Source organism: Lonchura striata, chromosome 2 (genome assembly GCF_050655825.1).
Source record: "Lonchura striata isolate lonStrDom1 chromosome 2, ASM5065582v1, whole genome shotgun sequence".
Lineage (NCBI taxonomy): Eukaryota > Metazoa > Chordata > Aves > Passeriformes > Estrildidae > Lonchura > Lonchura striata.
Genome location: NC_140704.1, coordinates 31,832,225 through 31,850,165, shown reverse-complemented (window position 1 = coordinate 31,850,165; position 17,941 = coordinate 31,832,225). Strand labels below are relative to the sequence as shown.

The 17,941-nt window shown below is 38.5% G+C and overlaps 1 protein-coding gene across 2 annotated transcripts in view; it reads left to right on the top strand.

The window, feature by feature from the left end:
* Positions 1–17,941, top strand: part of RAPGEF5 (Rap guanine nucleotide exchange factor 5) — a 155,532-nt gene that overhangs the window by 108,314 nt on the left and 29,277 nt on the right. For both annotated transcript variants that reach the window (XM_021538260.3, XM_085567928.1), the window contains exons 12-16: positions 11,656–11,734; positions 12,832–12,976; positions 14,277–14,374; positions 15,113–15,143; positions 16,078–16,156. In XM_021538260.3, coding sequence (XP_021393935.3) covers positions 11,656–11,734; positions 12,832–12,976; positions 14,277–14,374; positions 15,113–15,143; positions 16,078–16,156 — 432 coding nt within the window. The remainder of the gene's footprint in view (positions 1–11,655; positions 11,735–12,831; positions 12,977–14,276; positions 14,375–15,112; positions 15,144–16,077; positions 16,157–17,941) is intronic.

Genomic DNA, 17,941 nt, shown 5'->3' with positions numbered 1-17,941 from the left:
TATGATCTTTAAACAGTGCAAGCAAGAACCTTTGTGATCGCTTTCATTCAGCTGTCAGCACAGGGTTGTACTGACAAACACACTTGTTTGAAGTTTTTAGATAGTCCTAATACATATGCAGACTATGTGCAAGGCATTTTTTATTGCTATCTTCCATTAAATTGTAATGATAATAAGCATAAAAGCTGTCTTTAATTACACATTACCATGTCACTGGAATGATTTGGGTGTCTCAATTCAGCAAGTACATTTTCAGGGCATAATTTAAGGACCTATATCTTATAAATAAGTCTACACTTAGTGTAACAATGCATTTTAACACCACCATTATGAAACTCATCAGATTTTTTTGGCACCCATTCACCACATGGGGAAGCAAAATGCAGCTATGTTATGAGTGCTCTGGTGCCCATTGTTCTGGTTTTATACTGTGAAGCTGTGATTCACTGCCTGGGGAATGGGGAGGAAGACAGGTGTGGAAATGCAAGATTCAAAGATGGCCCTGTTTGGTTTTTGGGTTCTCTTGGATGTCACATCCCTCATGCCACCCACCTCTGCTGTGCATCATAGGTGTGTTGTTAAATATTGAATAAGTTATTTCTGAGCTATCTGAGAATTGTTTGTCCATCAGCCTGAAGTATTGTACACCCTGGGCAAAATGCTGGAAGTGGCATCCTTCACCACTGCAGTGACATTCCAGTGTGCCAGTGTCTGTTTGGGTCTCCAGTGGGGTTTGCAAGATGTATTCCTCCCTCCCCTCTGCCCCCTCCCCAGCAGAGCCTGTAACACATCACAGCCAGCACCTTTGCTGGGCCTTTTGCCTCCATATGTCAGAAGATGTTAAGTGAGTCTCTGCTTTTGAGGTTACATGACAGTGGGCCACAGCTGTGTATGCAAGACCCTAACCTAGTGTGCGTGACCTGATACACCAAAAATATCCCACCACTTGACCTTTCCTGGGCTGGAAGAAATGTGTGGTCTGCTCATTAGTCTACTGCGTGCTCTACCCATCTTGTATAGAGATTTGGACCAAATTAAACAGCTCTTGCTCAGCTGAAAATGCCATCATTCCCTTTGTAGGCAATTCTGTCAAATCTACAGAAGCCAGGAGCGATTTGCCAGTGGAGGCTTTGTCGTGCTAGGCTTCCCTGAAGAGATGCTGTGATGTTTTCTGCACATGCTCCAGTACCACATGTTGGGGAGTTTGCACTGCTTAGCATATTTATGATAATTTGGCTCCCAGGGGCAAACAAGATAGTCCTTCTCCTTCCTTCCTTGGACTGAAGCACAAAGAATTTTCCCCTTGCTGCTTTGTAGGGGGGAAAATAATAGATCAAAGCTTCTTGCTAAACACTTTTAAAAATACACAGTGCGGATCTGTACAATTCTGTTCCCCTAAGGGATCTGTCCCTCTGGTTGTATGGAAAGCAGTTGTATTAGCAGCAGGTGATGGGATAACACTGCACTCTGGAGTCTAGGCATTGTACCTGACCTGCAGAGCTTTAGGTGGGGTGCTGCCATGAGTAATTTGACCTGTTCTTTATCCATGTCATGTACCAGCATGGAATGTATTCTGGGCACTATGCTGTAGTTGTCATAATCTGCTGGACTGGATGTTGTCCAAGTGGATTTGGAAGTAAAGCCTTTTGGGGCTAAGAGTCTCAACTTGAAAATAATGCCAATTAAGAGACTTTAAATATATGTATCCAAATATATATGTATTTTTGGGTTGTAAGCAGAGAATTTGGGTTCATGTTCTGAGAAATGTCACTGAGAAGCAGACTTTTTTAAAGCATCTCATGAACTAGAAATTAGGAACTCCCAAGCAGTTTTTGAAGATGTGATGATTTTTATGCTTATATATAATATTAGATTTGAAGATTACTATTTCTTGGGAGTAGATTTTCCAATTCAGCAATGACAAAGAAATGCTGAACTTGAAACTTTGTTCTTCTTCAATGCCACAGAAGTGTTGGACAGCAAAGATGAAAAGAATAAAGATTAAGTGCATCTTCCTTTGTGTTAACCTTCTGAAAGCTGAATGTCTGATTTTCAAGTTCCCTTTAGACTGGAATGTGTGCTGGACTCATGGACCAGGCAAAAGGCTTGAGCAGCCTTAAGGCACCTTAGAGCACCCAGTTGTAGGACCAGGCTTCCAGTGGCAGAGGGGAAAGAAGGTGCCCTGTGTGCCCTTTCTGTGCACTGCTGGCAGCTGCTGGAGGATGGCTGTGTGCTGTGCTGCCACCAGGTAACAAAAAGTCCTGTCCTGCTGGCACCACTGAGGCAGTGGCAGCTCTCAGTGGCACCTGGAACTTGTGTCACTGGGGGTTCTGAACAGGAGACATTGCACCTCCTTGGCTGCCTGAGGAGGAGGGTGATGGGCATTGACACAAAGAAATTCCTGCACAAGACAGAAACAGAAAAGTAGAACCTTGCCTTGTACTTGCTCATACAACTTCCAGTGAGCCACTCCAGTGCCTGGGGTGCCAGGAAATGTGCAAGCTGGAGGTGCAAACCCAGGAGGGCACATCACAGCAGGCTGTGCTCAGGCAGCTGGTCTGTAGGCGGAAATATGAAAGGGAACCATTAAATCTTTCATCCTCTGTCCTGCTGCTCCAGGCAATCCTGGCCTGGCTGGCTTATTATAATCAATCGATGGAAAGAGAGGATGGATTTTTCTCCTCAAGTACTTTGGGAGATGCCTGATGTGAACAGGGAGTATCTGCATTCTGCTTGTGTGAGGATTTCACATTTAACATGTGCATTAGAATACCTCCTTTCACTGTCAAGTTTCATTGCATGGAAAGCTTAGTGTTTTAGTTGCAGCAGTCAAAGGCACTTTTTAATCAAAAAATATCAATAGCTTAGAGTGGCTGCTATAAGCAACATTTCTAATGCTTCAAAATGTGTAAGGCGTAGAGGATTTGTCCAATAATTTCAAGTAACACTGACCATTATAGCTGCACATGAATCACCAGGGCTCCCTCCCACCTGGGGGAAAAAGAGAGCTTCAGATTTCTATGTGGAAAAATTAGTGTCTCATTAAAGCTGGACAAGTTTGACATTTGCTCTCTCCCTGTGGTTTCAGGGCTTTTCGTCTCTCCAACAAAATTAGAAGCTGCTTCAATACATGTGTTAGCAGCAACTGGAATGCAACTTTAGGAGCATCTTTGACCTTACCAGACAGAATGTGTTTGATTCATTCTGCAGATGTTAAAATACCGCCAGAAATTTCTGGGAGATGACCTTAGAAATGATTCCTAGTTCTGACTTTTGTGCTCTAATAAAAAATGTGGTTGTACAAGTTAAGTATCTTGCCCTTATGTATTTTAGTTTTCTAACCTAATGCCATAAATAAATGTCTTGCTCTTTATTCCTTTGTGCATTGATTTCTTAGTGCCTTAGTGGTTAGGTGACATAACTACTATAATTGTTTTAATACATTAGCAGAAAATTATATATTGATGTTCTTTTTTTTCATTGACCTTTCTTTCTCAACATCATTTTCTTTTTTTTTTTTTTTTTTTTTTGCTTCATGCTGTGTCCATGGTGGCATAGCACTATTAGAGGATTTGATTTTGTATTAAGGGCTAATCCTGCCAGGTCCTGAGCACCGTTGCCATCTGCTGAATGCAAGGGAGGTCTGGGACCTCTCAGACATGAGCAATATCTTGCTAGATCAGATAGCAATTTGCATTTATTGTTTGTGCTCAGAGACAACCTGACATTTTTAGTAAATTGCTGTGGAATTATAGATTAATGAGAAACTTCTACCTTTGAAAAGAGTTGCTGCTGTCAAACCGTTTTTCTGTTTCTGCAGAACAAGCAATTTTCTGATTGCAGCTCAACTCTCAAACCCAGGACCTGTGTTTGCATTGCTGAAAGGTTTCAAAGCATTGCATAGCATTATAAACCACACAAAAAAATCTACATGTAGCATTGCCTGCCTTGAGGTGTGTTAGAATTTTTCTCATTTTGCAGAAGGGAGGAAGAGGTGTGACAAGAATTTATCAAGGCTATGAGCTTTCAGCACTCAGAGGCTGCAAAACTTGGGAATGCTTTGCTGTAGCCCTCATTTTGTTTAATTTGAACTAAGTGACTAATTATTTAATATAGAAAAAAGCTGTTTATTCCCTATTGTATAGTAAGTAATCAGCATCCATTTTACTCAGGCACAGGGCTCGTCTGTCTGTTTGCCCAGCTGTAACCCCATCTCATAGGGCTGCTTTTCTTGATGACTGTGAGAGATGCATGTTGTAACTGTTTCTGATCAGTATGGTGCTGCTAACCCCATCAGTGAATATTTTCTTTCTAAAAAAATATTTCCAATATGAGCTATGAGGTCAGAAGGAGCATTAGTTTTATTGATCCCAGGTTTTCAGGCATAGCAGGATAAAAATTCCAGAGGATTCAGCTGGTCTATCAGTTGACCCTGTTTTCCCCAAGTATATTCTGGGGGATGAGCCTCACAAAATGTTAGAGAAAAGTGTCTGGTCCTGCGAGGCAGGGATTATGCACTGAATGTAAATGAGAGCAGAGTTGTTGATGATTATTTAATTTGTAATTCTGGCTAATACTGGTAAGTGTATTAACATAAGGGGGTGTCAGGAGCTGACCATATGGTCAACTTACCATCTTTGCCATAGTCACAAATGGGAAATGGCATAGCTAAAAGGTTTTAGAATTCTGTGTTGTCTAAAATACATTTATTTTTCTCTTCATCTGTCTTTCTCAAAGATTTCCCCCCATCCCCAACCAAGCATCAAAGGGATTTCATTATCACACAAAAGTCCCTAAGAATTTGCAATGATGATTGAAGAATGCATGTGTAGCCCCACTTGTATTTCATGCTGCTGGAGTTCCTAGAGACTGACAACCAATATATTATACTAAAGTTCTTACATGATGAGGATGAAGAAGTTATTATGACCTCTTTTTATTTGTTACATTTCTGAAAGAAATGTTGAGCGGAAGGAAGGACACTCAGTGATTTCCTCTGCTTTCCAAGCAGAGGGTTTAGAGTGTTATATTTTAAATTCAGTGCATGATTTTCATTCTCAGAGTTAAATTCATACACATAGTGACAACCACAAGTGCTCTGTAGCATGACTAAGGCTTGCCACTACAGTGGCAGGAGTAGTTTTCACATATGAGTTACTGAATTCCAGTGGTTTGTTCATTTAGGCTGGTTTTTTTTTTTTTTTTCTCTTTTTTGTTGTTGGTATTTGGTTTTTCCTTCAGTCTCCATACAGGTTTCACCTCCACCAGCAAATCCTTGGAGAAAGCTGAATCACTGCTTTGCATAAAGACTTGCATTCCAGTGCTTTATCTATATTTTCTTATAATCCGATTTAGTGTGGAATACAAGCCTGAAAACCTTTAAATCTTTCTGTAATTCTTGCACAACCATTCACAATGGATTTGTACAGTGCAAAGTCAAAGAGATTTGGGTTCAGAATAGTGATAAGTTTAAAAAAAACAACTCCCCCCAAAATAACTGATTACTTGTTTTTCTTTGCAGTTTAACAGATTTCACTGTCAGTACCCTCCCCCAACTAAGAGTACATGGCATAAACAATCTGCAGAGAAAGGAATATAGAGTCAATGTGCATGAAGTCTATATGCTTATACTCTTCTGTATAGAGGAATTTGCCTTCTGTAAGCCATGTCATAAAAAAAAAAACCTTGATGCACTGATTTTAAATCAGTTTAAATCCTGTTGTTGTCTTGTTTTGCATAGCTTTATTTTTTCATAGTATTTAAATAAGTATATAATGGAAAGGATAGAACATGGAAAAAGAAATACTACAGAGAGTAAAAGGAACAGAATCTGAAAAGTTGCTTTGTAAAGTCTGATATGAACACGAGAATGGTTTTTGTCATCTTAGCAGTCAGTTTGTCACTGAAAGTGGAAGGACTTATTTGGCTTATTTTTCTGCTTTTGTTTGTTTTTTCATTTTTGATTTTTTTTATGGTAACCATTGAGAAGTAACAAACCAAAATCTATTCAGGATGTAGTAGTGTGATCTGAAAACCAGGACAAACTGGAATTTGTCATCAAGTTATCTCTTCTTGTGGGTATAAAGGGATTAATGACTCAGGCATTAGGAATAATTGTATCTGGCTTAGCTGGACAGTATGTCTTATATTAGCAGTAGGGCAATAGGTGTATTCTAAATGCAGCTTGAGCTATTGGACATGTTTGTAATGTAGATGTATATGCACTATTGGTTTAGCTGTGGTGGTCTAAAGATGCTGGTTGATGCATATGCAGGCTAGTAAATAATAGGTGAACGTATAGATTGCTAGGTGGGTTGTTAGACACATGTAGCAATCTGTAATACTTGAATGTTTCCATACTTTTTTCTTTGCACATTCTATGAGATAGCTTTTTTAATATTTGCTTTCTAGTGCTGTCCTCAAATATATTTAATTTAATAAAATTTAAAAAAAACTTTAATAAAATTAATAAAACCTTTTACTCAGTGTGACAAAGGCATTTTGTTTAGATTAAGTCTCTTTGAATGTTTTATGTTACAAGTTATTAAAGTGAGGCTGCCCCACTGGTGCCTCATGCCACTGTAGTAGTTTGGGAAAATGCTCCAGTTTGAGAAGAAGGTACAGATGTTTGATGTGGCAACACCAAGAAGTGTACTGCCTGTCCTGATTTGTTAAATATGTGTCACAGATTATTTTTCTTTCCAGATCTGTATTAATTTCTGTCATAAGCCTTAGTAATTGATAGTCTGCCTAGAGAACAGGGTGGAGAAAAGAAAAAAGAAACCGTTGGAAAATCAGATTTGGTGTTCGAACCCATTCTTTCCTCCTGTCATTTTTAATTGTACTATCACCTTGAGTTGGTATTTGTCAAGCTGTCTTCTCAGAGAGAAAGGGTTTCTCCTGTTAGAGAGGTAGGTAGGCACACAGAAAGCAGCAGGGAATCTTGCCTATTTTTTTAGTAGCTGGGAATATATGATGTGTTCTTCATCTAAATATTTTATCATTTTCTGCTACTGGCATCCTAGGTTCCCCTTCCCCACCAAATTCACCATGGTTGTTGTCGGCTGCCATCACCCTATCTATACAATATAGTTGCAACTTCTCATGAAGATGTATTGCTGTGTCCTTCAGGAACCAGCTGAAAGCAAATGTTCTGTGTGTGTTTCACATGGGTGAGAGTGTCTCTGTACTGCTCTTTCTACCCCTCAGCCACCCTGAATGTGCCTTGCAGAAGGACTTGTCCATGGCAGAGGAATGGGAGAAGCAGTACTATCTGCTCCTGGTAAAGCTGTGCTTTATTTCACTTGGGAGAAGGAGGGGCTCATAGCCTGGGAGAAGCTGTCCCAGCAGAAGCTGGTGCAAATTGATTGTTTAATAACAAACAAGCACAGTACCTGCTTTTTTATTATTTTTATGCCTATGGAACTTGCACAGAATTGGTGTGCTGAGATTACTGCCTAAGGCTGCCCCCAAAAAGCTGCAAGAACAGGAGGCCAAGGGACTCATGCTGGTTCTGTTGCATGTCTCAATGAAGCTTTAAAATGCTTGACATTGTCTTTGAAATGAAATATTCCATAGCTGCAATATAACTCCAGACTTAGTAATAGTTGCTTAGCCAAAAAAAGGAAATTTGTGGGGAACAAAGAAAAGTTAGGTTGATGGCTAGAAAAAAAAGTTTAAACAAAAAATTCATGAAGAAGAGAAAAAAAAAATCGTAGCATCACAGGCTTTTGCGCCAGGATTTCCTTTCCAATGTCTTTTCTCTTCCAGCTATTAGTGTGAATTTTATTCTCCCTGTTTGCTACAAACATTAGAAAAACTTTTTCTAGAGGAATGATAGGAAAAATTGTCACAAATTTAGGCAGAAACTGGTACACGGAGTAAAATTTTAAAAGGGATATACATTTCACTGCCATTCTGAGTGGGGATATGGGGAACTGTAATTTATAAATGAATTGACTGGAATTGCCTCTTGTAACTCTTAAATCAAATGTGACTAAACAGAAAAATCTCAGAAAGACTTTTGTTCATAATTGTCTGCCCAACTTGTACATTTACAGCCCTTCCTCATTCAAATTTACTGCTCTTAGTGGCCATTAGTAACAGAATGAATAATATGCTATGAATAAATCCTCTCACGGTTACCCTTTCTCTCCATTTGTAGATTAAGACCAGCAAATCATCATTTGTGGACACATATTAATGTCCAAAAGTGTCTGACAAATGTGCAGTTGTTTGTTTTGAGCAAATTGTTTTTGAGGTATCAGTACACCCTCAGGTTTTGTGTTCCTGCTATGACATGAAAAATTATTCTGGAATGAGTTTAAATTACAGGGTATTTAGGAAGAAAATATAGAAGATAGTTACAGTGAACAGTAGGACTTCAGGGAAATACCTACAAGCTAGTTCAGGCATTTTAAAATATGAATATTACTGTAAAGTCTTTAGGTGACGTCTGGTAATAGATATTTAATCTTGCAAAAGCACTTTCATTGCTTACTTGTTAAAGTAATTTAATGGATGAGTGGTGCTATTAATGGACCACATGTATAATCCAGATTTTTTTTGTTCAAGACATTCCTCTAGGGTTTAAATTTCTAAACATGTTCAGAAGCAATTTGAAGAAATTTAGCCTATACACAAGCTGTAGGAAACATAATTTATTAACTTTTCTTCTTAGCATTTCTTCTGCATTTAGAGGATAAAAGAAATCACTATGTATACATACATGCAGCTTTGAGTGGGCTGAGTGATATACCTTGTTTTGATGGGGTTGTTAGCAACCAAACTGTGATTTGAAGGACATGAACAGAGGGCTTAAAACTAATTGTAAGTTACCTGAGCAAACGTAGTTTCAGACTTTCCATCACTGTTTGGTTTGTTGTAGTTTTTTGGGGGTTTTTTTGGTGTGGTTTTTTTTTTGTTTTTTTGGGTTTTTTTTTTGAGAGAGAATTGCATGAGTAATGTCTGTAACATAGTTCTTGGGAGAAAATAAAACAAAAAAGCAAGAAACTGACATTATAGTCAAAGCAGTCTTGCTCTCCATCCCAACACTTTGGTATGCTGGAATAATAGACATCTGGAAAGCAGATTATCAGGTAATAAAAATAAACATAAAAGTCGTTTGCTAAACACCAATTTTTATGATAAAGTCACACTCCTTTGAACAATTAGAGAAGTTAACTGATAATATCGCAGTTTTGCTTCAACAAGGAGTTAATTTCTTTTCCGAACACATGGCTGCGTTTTGCTGAAACTCAGGTATTACCTACACAGAGTAAGAAATTAGGGAAATAATCTGATGTAAACATCTCTTTGACTTTGTGAAGATCACTGCAGTCACATAGTTCAATAAAGAACTAAAATGTGTTTGTTGACTCCAAGCTCAGCTGTTTCCAAACAAATGTTTGTGAAACCTCCGACTTTAATAGCCTCATTGTACCATCCAAAAGACGTGCAAGAGGATGAATAGATGACCTTTCAGATAGAGAACAAGCTGTTCACCATGTCTTTTCATTTACTGAGACAAAATACTCTTTTTATGCAAAGATAATACTTTCCACCATTTTGAACAATGTTGGGTAAAAGAAAGAGTTTAATTGTTTTTCTTCTGAGTGCAAGGGGTTTAACCTATGCCTCCTTAGATCAGGACTCTTTCTGGACCAGCACTGTTAAATGCATTGAGTGAGATAGACTTATTTAATTTTTTTTAAAAGACACTGGAGGTATTTTGAGTCCCATGCTCATAGGGTGGGATGTCATTAGCTATCCATCCATGTTTAGCCATGTGACATCTATCTTTGAAAGATACATGGATGAATTCTCATTGCTGTTGTGCACCACAGCTACGGGATCAATAATTTACTGAAAAGGTCCAAAGCAGCTGTAATAGAAATTGGTCTAAATTATTGTGAAATTGCAGTTTTGCTGTGGAAAGCTGCTGGGATGCTCTCAGTTGAACACTTGTACAAAAGCACTAGCTTGGACTGGAACAGATCACAAAAAATTAGGGAGAAATTCAGGATATGGAAATCAAGGCTCAGCCTTGTCTTTCTTACATAAGGTGTGGTTTGGCCCTTAGTGTAAATCCAGTTGTAAATCTACCACTTAAATCACAACTTAGTATAATTGGTGCTAACTAATATCAGCTAGTAACACTGGTAAAATATGTTTTGCTCTACAATATAATTGAAATCACTTAGTTTATTGTTCAGCCTCTGCCTATGTTTCTGTTCTTATCTGAAAAAAACCAGAGCTGTTCTCTTGTTAAAGGAAACACAGCGTATTTTCTGAAATTAAAAGAAATACAGTGAAAAGGAATCCTTCAAACCTTGAGGAGAATCTTACTTTTTGGGAAAAAAAAAGCACCCCAAAACCAGAGAAGGAAAAAGAAACATTTTTATTTTGTGGTTACAAAGACCAATTACATTGTCTGTTTGAAATAAAGATGGAATGTGAACCAAATACTCTAGATCGTGCATCGTGCATGAATAGTTTAGTAAAATTGGAATCCATTTTGTTTAAAAATTTTATAATAATTTGATTTGGAAGGGAGCTGTGAATCCACTGGGTCCAACTCATGCTGGAAGCAGCTTCACTTAGACCAGGATGCTCAGAGGTTTGCACAGGCAAGCCCTGAATATAGTGATGTTGGACACTGTGCAGGTAACCTGTCATGTTGGGCCTCCTCACAGGAGGAAAAAATAAGTACTTTAATCTAGAAAATATTTATTTTGTTGCTATCTCTGATGGTTGCCCCATATAATTTTGTAGCACACCTCCAGGAAAAGTCTGGCTTGGTCTTACCTCTATTTTGCCACTGGGTTTGTGAAGACCACCATGAGATTTCCTTGAGCCCTATCACACAAGAGAAAATCCAGTGCTTTCACCCCAGTGATCTGTGCAGTAAAGGTTTGGGGAAATCCTAAAAATAAGTGTGACAGAGGAATGAGGAATGAAAAAGCTACACTGAAATCCTAATCTGTCGGTTTGTCCTGACAACCTGAGGTGCTACATCTTCTGTGCATAGGGATAGTCTGTTAGCAAATACCTTCAGCCTGGTTTTCTAACACTGATAGAAACCAGGAGGAGAAAAAACCTTCATTAATACAATTGAACAAACCTTAGAGAAAACTTCTCAGCATTTACAGTGACGCCGAAAAGACTAACCAACCATCTAAAGATTTGAATATATTTATTTCATGGTTCTCAGTGACTGTGCATAGATGTTAATCACAGTTTATGGCAATCCTAGTTTTTTTCTTTTATTACTAAATGCTATTCTTCTGAATTTCCAGAACAAATGAATGTGTGGAAAGGCTGCTTTGTGTGCAGCTGAGCTAACTAGGATGGCAGTGTTTGTTATAAGGACTCTTTCTGGCTGGTTTCTGAACTATGATGAATTATTTTGTGCATACTTGTGCCTGTTGGTGCTTTGAGAGCTGAGAATGTACTTGATAAGTAAAGGGACTGATCTCTGCAGCAGCAACATATTGTGAACTTTTTGAAACTTAAAAGTTTATGTATTCTGTATTCTTTGGGCTGTTTTTTTAAGGGCAAGTGTCCTGTTCCTGCCATGCACAGTAACAGGAGTAGATACTTTCTTCTTGCTCTTGCTAATGTATTGTACCTGGGGCTTTTTGTCTTCCTCTGCAGAAACTCTCCTGGATGATTTCCTTCTCACATACACGGTTTTCATGACGACTGATGACTTGTGCCAGGCCCTTCTAAGGCAATATCCTTTTACTGAAGGTTGTATTCATGGGGGTCACACATTTATTCATACTTTTATCTATTGTTGTGCCTTATATCAAAGCTACATGCCTGGTTTTGAGACAGGTGTCTAACTCATAGCAACAATGCAATTTTATGTCAGCTTTGTTTGAAGATAAATAAACTTCTATAACTGTAACAAGGTAGAATTTAAAACCTCCCCAGATTATGTTAATTCATAGAATACTGTATGTGCATAATATATTACAGAATACACAAGCAGAAAATGTAAACAATTTTACAGTCTCCACTCCTTTTATCATGTGGTACAGGATGTAAGTCTTAACTCATTCTGAGATAAAATAATTATTTTCATGTATTTCTAATGACTTGGATAAGCTATGAAGCTATGGATCAATGTTTGAATAAACTTGGGGCTATAAAATGAACCTTCTGGTTTTTTTGTTTGCTTATTTTTTTAAAATCTTTTCCCCATTTTTAAATTTTGTGGTGAAACCATAAATTTTTTTCCCTTGGAGCAAGTGTCTAAAGTGGGTATCATCTGACATTTGGTTCTTCTGCCTCATTAATAGAAAGCAATGGTAGAAATAAAATGCGCTTCTAAAAAATTTTTTAAATTTTTTAAAAAAATTGATAGAGTCACTTCTGTAGATAGTACAATTTGTGCAGACAAAAAGAAACTGACTTCCTTTGCCTGTTTTTTGTATTACTGTTATGCTTTTCCATTCTTCCCATAGACATTCATATTGGTATCGGTGTGCAGGGCAAAGATTCATTCTCAGTTCTGCAGAAAAGATATGACTGAACATTATGTAATTTCTTTGGAATTGATTTTATTTTTATAGACTCATCTCTCTAATCTGTAAGAGGAAAAAAATCCTGTTGCCACAGAGGATGAATTGAAATTCCTATTACTGAGAGTTTCATTCCCAAAGTTATGAAACTCCTAAAGCTCCAGACAGGATAAAACATTTAAAACGGAGCAATGCAGTGAAAAAAATCCTTTCATTAGCAAATGAGAATATTGAAAAGTCTTTGCCAGCAGTTAATTTTAAAGTTTTTTTGAGATCTTATTATATGTTCCTTAACCTACTGCACCTATTGTGCTAAGAACCACCAAGGCAAAGAAGACGACTCTGATGTGTCCTGTAGGAAAAGAAAAGTCTTGCATTTGGTGTCTCAGTGGACTTCTCTCTACAAAGACTGGTTACATGAAGATGAGCATTTAAAACAATTTTTAAAGGTATTGAAACAATTTCTGTGATGTGTTTCAGCACTGCTTAATTATATATTGTGTTTAAAAAGCCCCCACAGCAAAATCTATAAAACATATTTTTTAATACTTAGATTTTCTCCATGAAATCTATAATATAAAATGATTTATATGTGTTTCCTTTAAATGCCTGTTCTGGTTAGAAAGCAAAACCAGTGAGATACTCCAAGTCAGAAATACATTAGGAAATTTATTAGGAAAAGAAAAAAAAACAAACATTTAATAATTCAAAAGAAAAAACACTCACAGAGTGAAAATCTGGAGATTCCTTTTTTTTTTTGTTTGTTCTGTTTTGTTTTTTAGGTAGGACACACTGCATAGGGAAGCAGAAACCTTAGAATTTTTGCTTTTTGGTACTAGATGTGTATTGCTGTATTGGAAAGGGGACATCATTTCAGGCATCAGTGATGTCACACTGAGTTGCACCTGTCTGGATGCAGGGCTTTCTGGCCATGGAGGCATGTGACTGTTCACTGTCTCACAATTCCTCTTCTGGAAGCTTGTGTGCAGTATTAAACAATAATAATGTTAATGATGGTTGTAGTTACATGTGCAAAACCAGCATACAGGGTCATAGGCTGAAAACATTCATGCAGAAATCTTTGAATGTGGGGGCTAAAGCAAACTTGGTGACTCAGCTCATGCATGTGATCCTCATTTCCTTAGAAGAGAAAGGGAAGGATCTACGTGCAGATGTAGAAAAAGTGTAGAGAAAATATTTCCTAGAATTTCAGTCATGACAATGTCTTCCTCCAAAATTAAAAGTAAGGTTTATTTATGTAGTAGTTTGCAGCTAGGGAGAGTTTGTGGGAGATATCAACTCAGTTTAAAATACATGCAAATGTGAGGAAAGGTAAAGTAGAATATTTGCAATTTTAAAAGTCCTTATCTGATGGTCTGTTATCATTTTGGATACGTGGTGATGGTGTGATGTGCTGTTATGCTTCAGAATGTGTTATGCTGACCTAACCCAGGTTTCATGCAATAGCTTCAAGTGGTGTTTTAAATTTTCCTGTTTACAGACAAAATAGTACAAGCATTTTGCCTTTTCACTTGGTACACAGTACTAAGTAAGAGTGTTTCTCCAAAGAATATTAAGTATTGACCTGTCTGGAAATTTGAACAGGCACATTCTCTCCTTAGAGTTTTTGCATAAGTATAATGATATCCTGTTTTAGTAGGATAGTGCCTGAATTGACTTAGACTGATGTGATGCCTTAGATTAATGTTTGAGTTGTCAGGTGTTCTAAGATACTGCTTTGTTTTGTAGACAATATACAGAAATGTGTTAGATGATGTGTATGAGTATCCTGTTCTTGAGAAGGACCTGAAAGAATTTCAGAAGATACTTGGGATGCATCGCCGTCAGTAAGTATTGATTATGTTAGTGATCAAGTCTTTTATTCAGAGTGTAATTTGTTTTTGTTGCTATCTCTCTATAATTCAGTACAGTGATAAGTGATACAAGTGGCATATTCAGTTTTACAAATCATCTCATCTTAAAACTAAAGCTAGATTATTCAGGTTTTTTTGATGCTTGTTGGGATATGTTTGTGATTCAACATTGGCTCCCATCAGTTTCATTTGGAATTACTTACAGACAAAGCAATGGTTTGTGGAGAAGCTGGCAAAAATTTCCTCAGAAGCTACAGTCTGTGACTTCAGATGGTACCTTCATTCTCTCTGTAGTACTGAAAAGCAAATAACTTGGCATAGTCATCTCAGAGTTATTATGTTACTAATAATTATATCATCTATAAAAGATATTTAATTGGCATGTTTTTCCAACAAATGGAGGTTGTTTCCATGGTTTGGCCACTGGGGAAATGGAAGGAGCTGTGCCCTTGAGGGTGACACTGAATGCTGTGTTTGCCTACTCCAACAGCTGGCAGCATTGCTTTTTACTACCTTGATTATGCAAGTCCAAGGAAAGTTCTCTGGCTGAGTCAGATGCCTTTAGTTTTTCCTGAAGAACCTCTGCAGCCTTTCTTCAGTGACCATTTGCTGTTAAAAACCTTCTGATGTTGTAAAGTTTGTTATAGCTAAAACTTCCTTTTCCTAAGCTTTGGCTGGGAAGAATAATTGTGATTTTCCTTTTTGTTTCAGCACTGTAGATGAGTATTCACCTCATCGAAAGGTAATGCAAACTTGATTGTTGCTGGCAGCTAGATAACATACCACCTCACTTTTTTTTTCCCTCTCTGCCCACTTCTCTCTCTTTTCTTGGCTCCTTAACTGAACATGACTAGTGACCAAAAACATGACAAGACACATCAGTGAGGTTAGACCTGCAGTGCTGCTTAAGGAATAATTTTTTTTTCTTTGAGTGCATCCTGCAGGTTGACAATATGAGCTAACCTGCAGTGGTTATGACAGTATTAGCATGTTAACAAGATGCTTTGAGATGTCAAAATTCAGGAGAGGCCTGGGAGGGTGTCCTCACCGAGCTAGAGGGATGTAGCAAGCTGGGCAAACTGGGCTGAACACAGGCATTGACATGGATGGCAAGTAAACAGAGCATAGGGCGGATTTGTTGTGACAGTGACAGACAAAAAGAGAGGATCATGAATCTATCTGTTTCACTGGAGGGAGAAGTTGCAGCCAGAGAAAGTTGGTGTACAAACTCCTCAGAGGTGAATTGCTGTGCTTGTCAGTTTTACTGGGCTGAAGCTGAAGTGTGTAATAAGCTTAAAATGTTCCTGCAAAATGTGGAAGGCAGAACATGAGATTGTAGTGAAATTACTAAATAGGCTGATTGGTACATAGGAAATGTATCTAAGAAGTGTGTAAGAAATGGGCTCTGAACATGAATACTGAAAACCTTGAATTGTGCAGTCTGCTTAGCCTTGGCATGTCTTGCTTCCTCCAAAATCCCCACCTTGGCCATTATTTAGTAAGGCAACTCCCAGTTTACTGCTCCAAGAATGGGTGGGTGTACTTCCTATACAGAAACCTTTTGGCCAGACATATGGGTTGAATGCTGTATTCTGTGAATTACTGCTTTGTAAACAGCAAGGATATGAAAACTCAGTGTTTTTTTTTCCCTTTGTTTCTTTTCCACTTTTTCACAGAACAAAACCTTTTTCCAGCAGTTCAGTGTAAAGGAGAACTGGCTGCAACACAGAGGAACTGTGAATGAAACAGAAGAAAGTGAGTATAAATGAAAGAGTAGAGGAAAAACCTAAAAGCTATACAATTGTTTCTCAAGGACTTCAATGTAAATATTCTTTAACTGACATATAACTTTTGAACAAGACCTTAGGGGCACAAAAGAAGAAAATTTGGCAAGTTTACCTTCCTTGCTCCTGGTTTGCAGGGCTCGATAGTGCCATGGTATCTCAAGGGTTTTTTGCCCTGTCCAGTTCCTCCAACACCCCTTTCACAGTCCTGTCACATCCCAGGTGTGCTGGCAGCCCATCCACCGTGCTTTACTTCTGCTCCAGTTCATGCTCTTGGTCTCTTGACCTACATCTCAGTTGTGAAAGGTGAATGAATAAGCCTGTCACATGAAATGGGCCAGGATCTGCTAACTCTGGGAATGTGCCTTAGTTCCTTCTCTGCTCTAAATCATCTCTGCATGGAGTGCGAGGTGCCACTTCACTTTAATGCCAGTCATTTCAAAAGGCAATTTCCCTCCATCACTGCTAGCACTGTAAGGCTGTCACCCTCCTGCAATGCCTGAGCAAGGAAGGAGGCAGAGAGGAGAACACTGTGTACACAAGGAGGAAACGGAAGAAGGAACTCCTGCCTGGCAGTCTTGCTCTTTGACAGTAGATCTTCATTTCTTACTGAGAGCAAAACTGGAAGTCAGTGTATTTTTAGTGTTCATTTGTGACAGAATAAAAATTGAGCTTGTTCTACAGCAAGCCGAAAGGCTTGCACAGTATGTGCTGCTGATAGATAATCCTCTTTTTGTGCTTCAAATGTAGGGGGTTTTGGGTTTATGTTACTAAGGCTTCTAAAAATGTTATTTGTGGATGAGACCCCCCACATTCATTATTCTTTCAAAGCTGGACACAGATTGTGGGTGACTGGAAAGGACAGTGTCCTGGTGCAAGAGTGGGAACAGACTGTGATAGGACAGGACCAGCAAAACCACTCCTGACTGAGTTAAATTGCTTTTGTCTCACTCCTTGAGAGTAGGAGACATGGACTATGATGGGGTTGAAGTAACGAAATAGCCAGAGTGAAGCTGGGGAGGAGAGAGACAGATGCAGAGGGTGGACATCTAACCCTGTGTGGTGGAATGCTGTCTGACTGATGGTGCTTGTGGAGATTGGGTCTGTCCAAGCTGCACTATGCCACTTGACCAGAGGTGTTTTATCCTCTATTGCAATCATCACCAGGGCAGCTCCTCTATTGCAATCATCACCAGGGCAGCTTTCAGCCCATGGCCACTTCCTCCTTCTGACAGAGGAGCAGCACAGGCTCCTGGAAGAGATGATGTGGTCCATCCCAAGAGATACCACAGATAGAACGTTGGAAAGGTGTGAGGGGGAGAATCACTATGGTGGTTGTGCATGAGCATCTGACCTGTGGGTTGATTTAGTTTAGTGCTAAAAGAAGGATAAATCAATAGCCCATTTATAAAATGACATCACTGTCCTTGTCCATTTGTAAATGACAGAGAGGACATTTCAAACAAATCTGCTGTAAGCAAGGTGTGTCAATCTGCATATGGAGTCCAAATATTCCTGTCAGATTTTTTGAAAGATATTTTTCTACCTTGCAATTTAAAGTGCAGTTGGATGTCTCTATCTTCATGATGTGTATCAATTCTGATAAAAGATTCTGTCATAGAATGAGCATCTCATTTACTCTCTGTCAGCAGAGACAGGTTAAAAAGGAATTAAAAATAAAATGGCTTTTTTTTCCCCAATACTCAGTTAAGTTCCCCCTTCATTCTCATATTCAGTTTTTTTTCTTTACTACGGC